Source organism: Haliotis cracherodii, unplaced genomic scaffold (genome assembly GCF_022045235.1).
Source record: "Haliotis cracherodii isolate W230 unplaced genomic scaffold, xgHalCrac1.p SCAF_6, whole genome shotgun sequence".
NCBI classification, from domain to species: domain Eukaryota; kingdom Metazoa; phylum Mollusca; class Gastropoda; order Lepetellida; family Haliotidae; genus Haliotis; species Haliotis cracherodii.
In genome coordinates this window covers 51,447-67,629 of record NW_027266319.1, presented here as the reverse complement: position 1 = coordinate 67,629, position 16,183 = coordinate 51,447, and the positions used below count along the sequence as shown (strand labels likewise).

The 16,183-nt window shown below is 39.8% G+C and overlaps 1 protein-coding gene across 7 annotated transcripts in view; it reads right to left on the bottom strand.

Moving 5' to 3' along the window:
- The window catches only part of LOC139445560 (inositol 1,4,5-trisphosphate-gated calcium channel ITPR1-like), a 253,058-nt gene that overhangs the window by 218,236 nt on the left and 18,639 nt on the right, over positions 1-16,183 (bottom strand). For all 7 annotated transcript variants that reach the window (XM_071226708.1, XM_071226711.1, XM_071226710.1 and 4 more), the window contains exon 2: positions 13,702-13,772. In XM_071226708.1, coding sequence (XP_071082809.1) covers positions 13,702-13,772 — 71 coding nt within the window. The remainder of the gene's footprint in view (positions 1-13,701; positions 13,773-16,183) is intronic.

Here is a 16,183-nt window from a genome sequence, read left to right as displayed (position 1 = left end):
GATGACTGACGCACTGCAGATCTACAGGTCACTTACGACTGACGCTCTGCAGATCTAAAGGCCACTGATGACTGACTCTCTGAAGATCTACAGTTCACTGATGACTGACGCTCTGCAGATCTACAGGTCACTGATGACTGACGCACTGCAGATCTACAGTTCACTTATGACTGACACTCTGCAGATCTACAGGTCACTTATGACTGACGCTCTGCAGATCTACAGTTCACTTATGACTGACACTCTGAAGATCTACAGGTCACTGATGACTGAAACTCTGCAGATCTACAGGCTACTGATGACTGACACTCTGCAGATCTACAGGTCACTTATGACTGACACTCTGCAGATCTACAGGCCACTGATGACCAACACTCTGCAGATCTACAGGTCACTTATGACCAACACACTGCAGATCTACAGTTCACTTATGACTGACACTCTGAAGATCTACAGGTCACTGATGACTGAAACTCTGCAGATCTACAGGCTACTGATGACTGACACTCTGAAGATCTACAGTTCACTTATGACTGACACTCTGCAGATCTACAGGCCACTGATGACCAACACACTGCAGATCTACAGGCCACTGATGACTGACACTCTGAAGATCTACAGGCCACTGATGACTGACGCACTGCAGATCTACAGGTCACTTATGACTGATACTCTGCAGATCTACAGGCCACTGATGACCAACACTCTGCAGATCTACAGGTCACTGATGACTGACACTCTGCAGATCTACAGGCCACTGATGACTGACACTCTGAAGATCTACAGGTCACTGATGACTGACGCACTGCAGATCTACAGGTCACTGATGACTGACACTCTGAAGATCTACAGGTTACTTATGACTGACGCACTGCACATCTACAGGTCACTGATGACTGACACTCTGCAGATCTACAGGCCACTGATGACCAACACACTGCAGATCTACAGGTCACTTATGACTGACGCACTGCAGATCTACAGGTCACTGATGACCAACACACTGTAGATCTACAGGTCACTGATGACTGACGCACTGCAGATCTACAGGTCACTGATGACCAACACATTGCAGATCTACAGGCCACTTATGACTGACACTCTGAAGATCTACAGGTCACTGATGACTGACGCATTGCAGATCTACAGGTCACTTATGACTGACGCATTGCAGATCTACAGGTCACTTATGACTGACGCTCTGAAAATATATAGCTTGCTTATGACAGACACGCCTCTCCCCGAGTTCATTAGTGTCTATTGTCCATCATGAGAGTCCCTGTTGAAGTTAACTGTGACATTGACTGGACACGCGTCCAATCACACAGACTCTGATGACACTGATCTGGACGAGGTCGGCCACAAGAACTCAACTCCTTTCCTCATCTGTAATTACCTTCAAATGAAAAGATCTCATCATGAGGCTTTGTGCCCTCCAGTTCATATCAATATTTCCATTATAGAAACAAATCCATCTAGACTTTGCTGACAGGTAAAAATGTCTGATTGGCCAATACAGAGTGGTTGTCTTGAATACTTGACAAAACACCTTTATTGTTGAAAGTTATTGGCTGACAGAATGTTTTAGTATTTTTTATAATAAGCTCATAAATTAAATATATTTTTGTCACAATCATATCATCTGATATACCTCTTTCTGTGAAAAATCAGATCATACACTTTTATCAGTCTGCTATTTAACATTACCAACAAATCACTAATCATATAGTGGCTACAACTCATGTCACATTAACAATTGTCTGTATCCAGACAGTTGTCGTGGCTATAGCTCAATTCACACCAACCACAGTCTCTATCCAGACAGTTGTCATGGCTATAACTCTATTCACACCAACCACAGTCTCTATCAAGACATTTGTCATGGCTACAACTCTATTCACACCAACCACAGTCTCTATCCAGACAGTTGTCATGGCTATAACTCTATTCACACCAACCACAGTCTCTATCCAGACAGTTGTCATGGCTATAACTCTATTCACACCAACCACAGTCTCTATCAAGACAGTTGTCGTGGCTATAGCTCTATTCACACCAACCACAGTCTCTATCCAGACAGTTGTCGTGGCTATAACTCTATTCACACCAACCACAGTCTCTATCCAGACAGTTGTCATGGCTATAACTCTATTCACACTAGCCACAGTCTCTATCCAGACAATTGTCGTGGCTATAACTCTATTCACACCAACCACAGTCTCTATCCAGACAGTTGTCATGGCTATAACTCTATTCACACTAGCCACAGTCTCTATCCAGACAGTTGTCATGGCTATAACTCTATTCACACCAACCACAGTCTCTATCCAGACAGTTGTCATGGCTATAACTCTATTCACACCAACCACAGTCTCTATCCAGACAGTTGCCGTGGCTATAACTCGATTCACACCAACCACAGTCTCTATTCCAGACAGTTGTCATGGCTATAACTCTATTCACACTAGCCACAGTCTCTATCAAGACAGTTGTCATGGCTATAACTCTATTCACACCAACCAGTCTCTATCCAGACAGTTGTCGTGGCTATAACTCTATTCACACCAACCACAGTCTCTATTCCAGACAGTTGTCATGGCTATAACTCTATTCACACTAGCCACAGTCTCTATCAAGACAGTTGTCATGGCTATAACTCTATTCACACCAACCAGTCTCTATCCAGACAGTTGTCGTGGCTATAACTCTATTCACACCAACCACAGTCTCTATCCAGACAGTTGTCATGGCTATAACTCTATTCACACCAACCACAGTCTCTCTTTAGCTGACAGACACCTGTGACCATCAGACCATACATCACTGACTGACATCAGGATTAACAGCTGATAACAATCCCAGAAACTGATTTACAATACTTAAATAAATACAGGTTTTAGAATCAAGAGAACTGTTTTTGCAACTGTGTAACTCTACAGAACATTACTGTATTTTAGATTTGATTATTCGAGTAGGATAGTCAATACAATTGATTGTTTGTGCCAAGCCAATCAATTGTATTGACTCGGCACAAACAATCAATCAGGAAAACATAAGCTACAGGACTGCTTTTAGGCCTAATTGATATATTAGTTATACAACAGCAGTGACTTGCATATGATACAGTATCCCCTCTCTCCCAATGTGATACTAAAACATCTGTGCACTGGAGGAAACTACAGGCATTGTTGGTGTGTGGCGGCTGGAGAGGTTATCTGAAGCTATCATGTTACACAATGTGCCAATGTTTACCCGGAAGTGGTGTCTGTCTATCAAGTGAAGAGTCTGTGATAACAATATCACCACGATCACTCCATCAGTGTACGTGTATGACTAAACTCCTCTACATGTCTACTGCTGGTGTAGCAAACACTGGAGCATTAATCAGGCATCACCTCAATGTGTATCATGGGAAAACTCCATGTCTTAGATCAGTAATAAGAGTACATAATTGCCAGATAAGGAGGGACAATTTTGTTGGAAGGCCATCATACGCTAAAGAGTGTTGGAGGAATATTATGTGTGAAATAAGTCTAACCACAGCACAAATGGGATTCTCATACCCAAGCAGTCTTCCGCATACATAATTCCAAATAAAATATTCACCAATGAATTTGATGTCAGGAATTAAGTCATAAAGATATAGTAGAAGGTAAATAAAGTCAAACACCGTTGTGTGGAAGTTGGAGGGACCTACGTAAGTACTTCCAGTCAGCTGAGGTCCGCACAACTGAAATTGATGAATAAAGAAGGAAAGTGCAGGGGCATACTTTTTACTTCGAGACAGCCGTAAGTTCAACACATCAAAGTTCGACACAACGGTTTGACTGTAGCTGACTGATAATATTATGATAAGTATTTTTGACTGGTTATTACATAACAAGATTCCCCTTCATTTACCCCACGTCATCACAAAACTGAAATTACATGGGTTTATTACCCATAAATTTATTTACCTGAACACTGAGCAACATTTACTAGGGGTGAAATGATACAACGGTGCACTGGTGCATCGTGAGTTTTCATGAGACGATACAATACACGATACGTTTTTCTCTGTATTGATACAAGACATACACTGGCTGAAATAAATAACTTACTACTCGGTTAATGACCCCTGGCGTTTTTATCAGTCGGATATAGCAAATTGTGTTGTAATTAGCGTTTCAAGTTCACTACTTAAAATAGACATTTTTCTTTTGAACCTGCTCTGAAATATTTATTGTGAAGAAGTTTCCATGTGATTTGACGTAAATATGTGTATCACTGTACATATTGTATCTGGACCAATGTAAAGTGGTACGTATCCAATCGTGACCTTGCTGTATAGTTTCATCCGTTACATTTATAGGAAACCTATAGCCTAAACACATAGCCTTCCTTTGACAAATACTTATGGCACACACCCTGTAGTTCAAAGCAGTTTATTCAACAGAACATTTTTGTATGCTTCATAAAACATCTGAAACTCATAATTTACTTCCTTGCCCCTGGAGTGGCACAGAAGTTGAGTCAGTCAGTAACGGCTCATGTCTTCTGCACTAGGTACACTTTGATTCGACACTAGCTACACCTCACTTCTTCACAAGGGTAGATGGATTATTATTGACAATTTTGTCCTGTATTGATTGTGTGAAATAATGGTCATGTACTGTAAAACACACCAGCAGTCACCGACCAAGTGCTGGCAGTACGGCTGAGGGTTAGCTGAGACTGACAGAGGTATAGGTGTTGTACGGATAAATCCATCTATATTTGCCATGTATTGCAAACACCAGCACACACCCACCAAGTGCTGGGAGTACGGCTGAGGGTTAGCTGAGACTGACAGCAGTACAGACAGACTTCATGTCCAGCCTGTCTCTCTGTGTATGAGCAGCAGGGGTGCTGAGTGTCCATCAAAGCCAGGCTGGTGAGAGATGGGTGCCTTCCACACTGCCCATCATCACACTTATCTGCCCCAGACACCTCCCTCGACCCTGTCGGCTGACCAGGGTGCCATTGTACAATGCGGTTTCAGTGCTAAAGTTATCGTAACCTTCCATACTTTAACATAGGCTTACATTCATTGTAGCACTAAGGTTGTTTTGTATAACGGCACCCAGGAACTTAATTTAATGACAGATTTCTCTCATTAACAAAAAACAATTCATGCAATGATTTTCTAAAAGACAAGGGAGTGAACCAGTTGTCTTCAATAATTTTTCAGTCTTGTAACATGAGAGACAAACATGTGATTCAGTGTACTTCCCTGCTGACATAAATGGAATCCTAATATCTCCATGACATCAATCTTTGTCCATCCCTCATGCTAAGATGATGATCTGTACTGTAGCAGTGAACTGCCCTATACTCATAGCCCAATGGCACCCATGAAGACCTGGGTAGGAATTGGTTTTCAAGCAATCCATGCTTGTCGAAAGAGACAACTAACAGGATCGGGTGGTCAGGCTCGCTAACTTGGTTGATGTCATTGTATCCAAATTGCGTAGATCGATGCTCATGATGTCAATTACTGATATGTCTGGTCCAGACTCAATTACTTACAGTGTGAGTGAGTATGGTTTTACGCTGCTTTTAGTAATATTTCAGCAATATCACGGCGGGGGACACCAGAAATGGGCTTCACATATTGTACCCATGTCGGGAATCAAACTTGGGTCTTTGGCGTGACAAGCGAACGCTTTAACCACTAGGCTACCCGACCGCCCCCAATTACTTACAGACCGCCATCATATAGCCTGAACATTGCAGAGTGTGGTGAAACAACAATCAGAGAAACATAGTATAATCACGATAATGTACAGAGGAAGGCTTACTGGGTTTGTTTGTTTGTTTGTTTGTTTGCTGTCCAATGTCATAGCCAGCAACATGCCTGACACATCACAAGCATCTTTAAATAATCAAGGCTGTACCAGACAAACCAGTGATTGATATAAGGAGCAACAGTTTATGCCATCAAGGTACTATGACACACAATCAAGTAAGTCACCAATCCTTACAACCCCATACACTGAGTCACCTCGTACGACATAGTTTTCTAACATGTCTAAGAGGCCAACCATTTGATATTCTTGGGGCCTGGGACTTTATCTGTTTATCTAAAAATAAATTATTCACGAAACATCTTGAAAAAACATAATGCTTCAGAAAAGAAATTGCCTGCCACAAAAATGACATTGTTGCAAGGTGAAAAAATTCTTCCTCCTAGTTTTAAATAAAAAAATCTGGTCTTGTAGCTGTAGGTGAAAAAATATATAATCTTGATACAAACCGCCATACCCTCACCCACACCCCCACACCCTACCCCAGAGTATCAAATGGTCGGTCCCTAGTAGGGCCGGGACAGGTTACTCGGGGACTCGTGTCGGGTGGGCCTTGAGTAGGACCAGGGTACACACAGGACTACCCTGGCCCGTGATTTGTCACGTGACATACTGTTTAATGACATTAACAATAAAACTCAAAGGTTACACTACAAGTATAGCTAATGTTCACATTTCTTTCTCACTATGCAGGCATTCGTTCTGACTTTTATATGTTAGAGTAAGGATAAAGCGTTTATCAACTGCAGTGTATACATGATCATGAATCTAAATTGTTTTTGCCAGGGCTGTGGTAAGACAATTCCCATTCGGACATTTTGTACCCAACTCTTGAGACCTATAGCGGGTATCCGGGTAGGGATAGATAATAGGGTGTCGGGTACCCGGGTAGTAAATTTGGTGTTGTCCCAGCCCTAGTCCCCAGCCTTCAATCTTCACACAGATCATATCATACGGGTTATGTGAATATAGGAACCACTATCAGATTATAACATGTCCATTGGTAACAATTGATCTGTAAAATCTTCTCACATTTTCAGACAACTATCAAAAACCATACAGCTGCCAAGTGAAATGGGCAGAGGGTTGTTAGCCTCCAGCAACCAACCTACGTCATGCGTGGCTACAAGAATCCTTTGAGCAAGTAAACATTTCTTATTTTGAATAGATTATAATATGTTATTATTTTCAGGTTGAGTGCTTTGAAAATTGAGATGTTTCCGCTGCCTGAGTATTTCTACTTCCAGGGGTACACTGGCAGCTGTGTGGTCTGTTCTGATAGGCATGTCTAATGCTTGCAATCAGCGGACCACAGTGACCACTCATCTGGCACAAGCCATGACCCCACACAACAGGAACTGAAGCCAGTTCTCCCTGACCAATGATGCTTGAGATACATGCTGTCATATCAGATACATCACACACAACCCCTCCATCCATCACGTCCTCACATAGATACAGTCCCAGTCATTAGACTTGCACATGTCTCTAACATGTCCAAGGCAATAATTATTAGTTTATGTAAATAAAAAGAACAAGTTGTTCCTTAAAGAGATTAGAGTCCTTACTGTCCACATATCTAGACTTGCCTATTAGGAGGACAGAAGTACCATACATCCATGGACTTTTCTTTCAGTAGAACCTTGGAGCAAGGCTATCCAGTCATGTCATAGCAGATATATCACACACTATCACTTACACACTTAATTATATTTACTCCCAAATGTAGATACATGTAGTTTGTACCCTGCCCTAAAAGGGTGATCTGTACAATAAAATTCTTGATTCTTGATTCTCATAGGCTATGTATCTGTGTTGATATGTACTATTTTTGTTACCCCGATAATAGAGACATTATGTCTATATCAGGCCCCAACCAGATAACCTATCTGGTCCCTATCAAAGCCGTGGAACTTTGTGAGTTCATGGAAGATATGTGATGTGAAAACAACAAAATGACATCATACATTCCATTACATCCTTAGAATGACATCACATTTGAGGAGTCAATACTTTTGATCAAAGATGTCAGCGGAGCGGATGATAGCATCCCTTTCGAATAGGAAATAGAACTAGATCTTGAAAACAAATAACATTTGAAGTCTGATACAAGAAAATATATTGAGAGTATTATGAAAAACTTCAGTATTATAAGGAAGATTGTAGGGCTGGGACGATACACAAGGTCACGATACGATACGTATCACGATAGTGGGGTCACGATACGATATGTACGATACGATACAAAAAATAATGTCACAAGCTGGTGGAAGATGATGAAAGTTTAATGTAAAATAGTTCTCATCAAATAACTCAAATTTTCCTTCAGAACATGTGTCAAACACAGCACATGTCACTCAATATCAAGACTCAAAACACCTGAGTTACGGAGCCTGGCTAAATACCTGGATTTTCTGCAATAAAAATGCATTCTAAATGTCATCTGAACAGCAGAACTATTTGGTAGAAACAACTACTGGTTTGTGATTTTCTCACAGTGATCAATGAAAGGCAAATTGTCTGAAACTCGAATAATCAACATCACACTAATTAGTCAAATCACAAAGTCAGACATGTTTAACTGATGTCTGAACATTAACTCTTTCACACTCAACCAGAAGTGTTTACTGCTAGGACACCGAGTTCCCAGAGACTCTTGTGTGAAAGATGAAGCCAACATTTATCAAAGAAAATATCTGCTTGTAAAATATATTTGCCACTACATGTTATACACCATTTGAAAGGTCTGATCCTATGGTTTATAAATATGAAAGTTATGTTTTTCACATAATTTAAAATAATGCATTTACAACTTAATTAAGTTTGTTGTAAATAAAAAATGTAAGGTAACACGTTGTTAACATCCAGATTAAGGACCAAGGAAGTGAAAACTTGACGATTTTTAGCAAATATAAGATTTCATAAAATCCACTTACCTATTTCTGTTTTATTTTCATTGTTTACGTTATTGGAAAATCATTTAAAAAAGAGAATTATGAATAGTTTCTGTCATCACCCATTTCCCGATAACAGCGGCTGTCCGCTCAGTAACATGAAGAAATACCCCGGTTTTAGAGGCTTCGTATGAATAAAAGGGTTGTCGAAGAATGGCATATGACACATCGCTGGAAAGCTTATTCCTTCATCTAAATTCCTGTAACATCGACTGTTTTTTTCCGTTGTTATAACAAGCGATTTCCTTGGATTAAAATTGGTTTCTAATGACGCTTTCTTGCCGAAATCTGCTACAAGTTTCGTGATTGGACAATTTGAGCACGTGACCTAAGGCAGCCAATCAAATTACAGCTGTGATACCAAGCTCGTGTTAAATAAATTTCAGAAGTTGGCGAAAGATTTTTGTTAAATCGTACTATTCTGAACGTTTTAAGCAGGAAATCACGATATATATTAAAAATATGGAACTTCGTGAAAGTATCGTGCTAGGTTACAAGCTGTGAAAAAGATTTTTCATGCATATTTTTTTGCATCAAACATCGTGTCCGAGCTGAGAATTCAAGGCGACGAAAGCCGAGATGTCATTTGACTTACATTACACGCGATCGCACGAAAAGATGAAAATAATAACTTAGATGTAAGTTTGATTACTTTTAGATATATTTTTGTTGATATTATTTATTACTTTGTATAATATATTTAAAGATTTGTTTAAAACGTCTTTATTTTGCTCTTTGACATGTTCGATGTAGACCCGTATTTCAATAACATCGCGGGAATTAGTGAATATTTTTTTTAATTTATCGATTAAAAATGATAAATTGAATTGGAATATGTATTTCAGACATTATGAAATGTGATAGATTTAATAAATGAATGACATTACAGGAAGGTCCATAAAAATATATATCATTTTGACGTGACTACGGCTTGGCCGGCAAACCGGCCTACGGTGTCTGGGGACTCGATGCTTCTTGGCCGGAAAACCAGTCGCCATGTTTGAAGGCTGAAACTAATACGAGTCATTTGATTGGTCGTACTACGAAAATCAACCAATCATATTTGCCCTTGTATCAACTTTATTTTTTTTACCTACAAGTGACTCTCTCTCAGGCCGTCTTTCACTGCTTGTTCGGAGAGCCGTCTCTCGTACGCGTAACGGGGCTGTGGGACGACTTGTTTAGCAGTTGCGAGCAGTTTGAGGAAAGTAGATATGTTTCAACGCGCTGGCACATAGGTGTGCGTTCGTGTGCCCAAAAAAGTATATAAGTATGTGGTTACACTACGACAAATAAGCTTTAAGAAAATACTGAAATTATGTTACTGAAAAATATGCACATAGGAGAAAATCGCTGTCCAAAATCCCCAAATTTGACTCTTTTAATTTACTTTTCAATATTTTATGTCGTTCGATACCAAGCATTACTCATTATTTCACAGAAATACTTTGTTTTCCAACAATTTTACTTCCACCTAAAAATATATTACCCACTGCAAAATTGTTTTCCTACTACGTGATCAAAATACATTTCCTCCTTGTTCTAACCACGAAACTACGCGCTAAATAAATATCGTGCATATTATACGCATCATTCTGATTCAGACACATTTAGTGTAACAAGACGGATGTTCCAATTGAACATTTTAGTCAGGCATCGGTTATCTCCCTTTATGGGCTTATCGACCAGTCACTTGTACGCGAGACGGTTCGCGCATTTTCGAAGAAAGTAAACATGTTTCAACGCGATGAAAAATGGGTGTGCGTTGGTGTGCGTGAAATAATTTATATATTTTGTAACTCTATGATGAATAAACTTTTAGAAAATACTACGTGTTAGTGTCTGAAAAATATGTACATAGGAGAAAATCGCTGTCAAAAACAGAACATTTTGCTCGATTTTTGCACATTTTTCTCCCAATGTGACCGTTAATTATTTTTCTTATGACATTTTTTCATGTCATTCGATAACTAGTAGAATGAACAATAACTGTACTTAATTTTGTTTCATTATTTTCACAAATAACGCTTGTAGAGACATATTTGTGCAACATGCAGAAATCCATGGTCCATTGACAGGCCGTCACGCATACGAGTGACCCCCTCTCAGGTGGTCACTTGTACGCGAGACGGGAGAGCCGTCTCGCGTACACATTATGTCCTCTACTGTTTACTGACTGCGTTGGGACAAAACGGACGATGTAAACAGCGGCAAATACGTTTTGTTATTCGTAGTATATCAGCTGTGTATCGTTTTGTATCGATACATAGACCCACGAATCGATAGTCGTATATCGAACTGTAATGTATCGTGATACATCGATGTATCGGTGAATCGTCCCACCCCTAGAAGATTGAATGCAACAGGAAAATGCTACAAAACTGTCTTATTTTGAAGTGTGAGGAGAGGAATATTTTGGAAACTGATGGCAGAAGATATGATTTGTATCTGGCTTATGTTTCATAACTGTGAAAAAATTTATAAAAAATATGAGCCATACTCTTTAAAATGTAAGCAAGTAGTTTTGCATGATGCCTGAAAGACAAAGAGTAAAGTGTCAACATCCTTACTGACAAAAACTTCATACACCACAAGGACATAAAATTCAGGAAGGTCTGGTAACATTTCCTTGTGGACTTCCACCTTTACCATTAGCATGATTAGGTAGAGGATGACTCTGTAACTGATCATAAATATCGAACGCCAGACAGGGAAACAATAAGCACCATCTTTAACTCGGCCAGGGGATCGAACCCCCCACCCTCCGCTCAGCCCGACACTCTATATACTAGCCTATGGAGGCAGTCTACATCAGGTATGATAAGACCATAATATTGTAAATACTTCTGATAATGTAAATGTGCATCCAATGTTTACATAAATCCCCCTTATCTAAACAGAACATACAGTCCTGCCAACAAACTTTCCCTAGCCTCCATTCCATGACACTGTATGACCTGTTAACCGGAACAGGACGTTTGCAATAATATCACGGTGGCATCAAGTTCATTTCTGCGCAGATAGATACCAGTTACACATCTACCTTTACCTTTCTCCTTATCAATATAATACATTGAAAAACATGAAAGAGTTTTTAAATTAAGAATATTTTTAGAAAGAGTTAAATTATTGGTCTTATGGAAGAAAAAAGGGTTCCAAACAAAAATACAAAATGTTCTCATGCCTTAAGAATGGGAAGTAATACACAAAACTTTCAAACAAATCTTCTTCCTAACTTTGGGGACTCAATATCTGATTGTTAGGGCACTCAGCAACATAATGCTATATCGATTCCCCGAGTGTTGGTGCTTCCTCTTGTGCCAAGATACATGTGAGTGGCAATGTTATACTGCCACTGTGCCACATCCTCCATATCTCCAGGGCTCGCCTATCGGTCACCTACACTAACACATGGATAAATTCCTGTGGTTCTCGCAATCTCAGATTACCTGCCCTTTACTCCCATTTGCCAATTTGATTGGCTACGCTATAAGGCTTAACGTTCCAATCAGAATGCGAGCTGCAAACCAGCCTCAATGTTGGGTTGGCAATGTCAACAACATGGCGGCGAGAAATAAGCCCTCAAAAACATTTTTGTCAGAAAGGATATCTTTATGTTCATTAGAACTGGTGATGGCTTTGGTTTCTAGGTAATATGAGTTACCTCCCTTCACCCTTACCCTTTCACTTATGTCGACATTACATTGGCTGGTGCTTTGCCACTGCTGATATCAAGATACTTAGTCTTCAAAACAGTGTATCACGTCTCACAATTCACATTTGATGAGTTGTTTGCACCAGTAAGCTGACAAGATCAAGGTCACATATTTGTCTCTCATTGAAATATACATACTTTCCCCACGCCTCCAAAGTTAAAACCTACCCATCTGTGAGGTGTATTGAGGCACATTCATATATATATATCTGTTTGTCTTCTATCTTCACCATGTTCACGTCAGGCCTAAAGATTTCAATTTTTCATAGTGTGTTTTCATAGCTGCAAAGTGTGGTTTACTTTCAATGCCATAAATACTGCTCAATTTTTGTCAGGGATACTGATATTTTTCTTAGTGTTACATAGCAGGGGTCGAAATAACTGCTGGCCTGTTAGACCGTGGCCAGTAAAATGTATGCCTCGAGATTTCAACTTTTCATAGCTGCAAAGTGTGGTATACATTCAATACCATGTATACTGCTCAATTTTTGATAGGGATACTGATATTGTTCTTACTGTTACACGGCAGGGGTCGAATTAACTGCTGGCCTGTTAGACCATGGCCAGTGAATATTACAAAAAGCTTGCTGAAAAATAAAGTATATGGCCCGTCTGACTAGACAAAATTTCACCCCTTCTCTGTGCATTTTTTTAATTTGACAGTGTTGGTGAACCATATAATTTCGAAGAGAAAATACTTAGGGTGGATGAGGTCGTGTGAATGGTTGGCTCAAAGATCATCTCAGTAGAATGACACAACCGGCAGCCATTTTGTAATATTCTCTGCCACATCTTTATTTGGTCACGGAGAACATCCCTACCAAACATTGAGAAGTATATTATCAATCAGCTAAAGTGATAAGACGTCTGTATGTTGTTTTACTCTGTATGTCAGTGTGCAAAAAAACTGCTGGTAACTTTTCTGTCGGGCTGCATGAAATTTTCCTCCACCTGCCCGACTGTCTGGCAGATAATTTAAGACTGTGTAAATATTCAATTTTATTAAGGTAGATTCTCAAGTAATTGGTTGCACTATTTCAACTGAATTGAAACAAAGACGTAATTTGTCTCATATTTTTTGCAATTTTCAATGTTAGTAATGTCAGAATGCAGGCAGGTAACCCTCAACACTCATTGGTTACCTGCTCGTTTTTTTAAATTATTTCACATACTGCTGTGTGTTGTTCTACTGAAATCAAATCCTTACCTCGAAATTTCTTGGGTGGGTTGTTGAGATCCCCTGCATCGGGTTGCACCACACATCTGTCATCAACCAGGCTGAAACACATGGCAATAAAATAAAGTAATTCAGAGATGAGTCTCTTCACACTGTAACTATGACAAATCAGTGGAAGATGACAGATCATGCTTATTCACATTAGTATAGCATGGTGGGGCGTGGGTGACCCAGTCATCTAAGGCGATTGTGGTTTGAATCCCTAAGTTTTCTAGGTTTGTCAGCTCCATACCATTCTCTCTCTAGTGAGCTTTTCTGGTCCCCTGTATAACAACAGAATAATAACTAAATCAAATGTCACTGAGCCAAGGTTTCTTTTCTAACATATATAGGACACATCCTGATCCAGTTGAAACTTCAGGGACAGACATGAAGCTGTAATCAAGTGTGCAACTCACAAAGAACATCAAGTCATGCCCTTTAGAACTTCAGTGTGCCAAAAGTAAGAAAACATCTTTTTATACACAAAAATGGACACAGGTTAATTGAAATTGTGTGCATGAAGTGTGTACACATGTTCATCGTCTTCCTTGTTTTTCACTTTACTTGTGCAAAGCATGTTAAGCGTTAGAAATTAACCAACATGGGACGATATAAGACAGGGTTCACAGTGATAGAAATTTTGACATGTTCCACAGTCCTTGCCAAACTGCCAAATAGTTAAGGTATAAGGACTTGTAGAAATCTGCCAAGTTTAAGGGGTTTGCTATATATTATCATTATAAGGACTAGTGGACTAAAACTGTTAGTTTCTATTGCTGCAGGATTGTCTTACATAAGAATGCAGCGTTAGAAATTGGTCCTAGCCCTGTAGTCCTTGCCAAACTGCCCAATAGTTAGGGTTTCACAAGGACGAGCTGAAATTGGCCATTTATAAAGGTTTTGCTATATGTTCTCGTTGGTTGGTTGGTTGGTTGGTTTGTTGTTTAACGCCGCACTCAGCAATATTTCAGCTATATGACCGCGGTCTGTAAATAATCAAGTCTGGACCAGACAATCCAGTAATTAATATCACGAGCATCGATCCACGTAATTGGGATCGATGACATGCATCAACCGAGTCAGCGAGCCTGACCACACAATCCCCTTAGTCGCCTTTTACGACAAGCATAGTCACCTTTTACGGCAAGCATGGGTTGCTGAAGACCTATTCTATCCAGAGTCAGCGAGCCTGACCACCCTAACCCGTTACTCGCCTTTTACGACAAGCATAGTCACCTTTTACGGCAAGTATGGGTTGCTGAAGACCTATTCTACCCCGGATCTTCACGAGGTTCACGGGTCTCTCGTTGTAAGGACTACTGGACTAAAAATGTTAATTTTTACCCTTGACGTTCATCACTGGCTTCATCATGTTCATACAACAAACATGTCCACACACACTTCTCAGGGATAGATTTCACAGGGTTGTAAAAAGGAGGTCCTGAACTATAGCAAGTTCTGAGTATTGGCTAACTGGTGCAACACTCTGCAATGCAGCAATCACAAAAATAGGTTTGCCTCCAATCAATATCCCTTAAAAACTTTGTCATGATTAATATTTGTTTAAGTGTCTATAAGAATAATAACCCAATTCTTTCATATAAATAAATATAGTTAAATTTATAGTTAATTACCATGAAGATTCAGGTTAGAATTGGTCTTCAGCAACTCATGCTTGTCGTAAGAGGCGACTAGCGGGATCGCGTGGTCAGGCTCGCTGACTTGGTTGATGCATGTCGTCTTATCCCAATTGCAAGGATAGATGTTCATGATGTCAATCACTGGATTGTCTGATCCAGACTAGAGATATTGTATGTAAATAATTGAGGCTGGGCCAGTCAATCCAGTGATTGACATCATGAGCAACGCAATTGGGATATGATGACATGCATTAACCAGGTCAGTGAGCCTCTTATGACATGCATAGTTGCCTTTTACAAGCAAGCATGGGCTGCTGAAGACCTGTTCTAACCCGGATCTTCACAGGTCCAATATCAAATGAGTCAAAGGTCAAAGGTCATAACTATACTGATAAAATCAGTTGAGCATTAATCCGGGAAGTCATGTGTTCACAAGCCCTATAGAAAATGCACAAGCATGGGTCTTTGACCTCTCAGTGATAAATGCATACTGTTGATATAATAACAGCTGGAGGAATTAGAAAACTGTTATCCTGAAACGTATACTAGCCCGACTAATAGTAATAACATGAGGACAAGCTCTCAGGATACCTTTACCATTAGACGAACTGACTCAAGCCATCCTCAGGACCAGTGCAAGTATCTATCACTGTGTTTCAGAGGTAGAAACTAAGATTTTTAGTCCACTAGTCCTTATAATGACAACATATAGCAAAACCCTTAAAAATGGCAAATTTCTACTAGTCCTTATGATACCTTAACTATTCAGCATTAGGGTTATGACAAGGACCCCTTGATTTTTCACCACTGCTAGTGCATAACCTAGCACA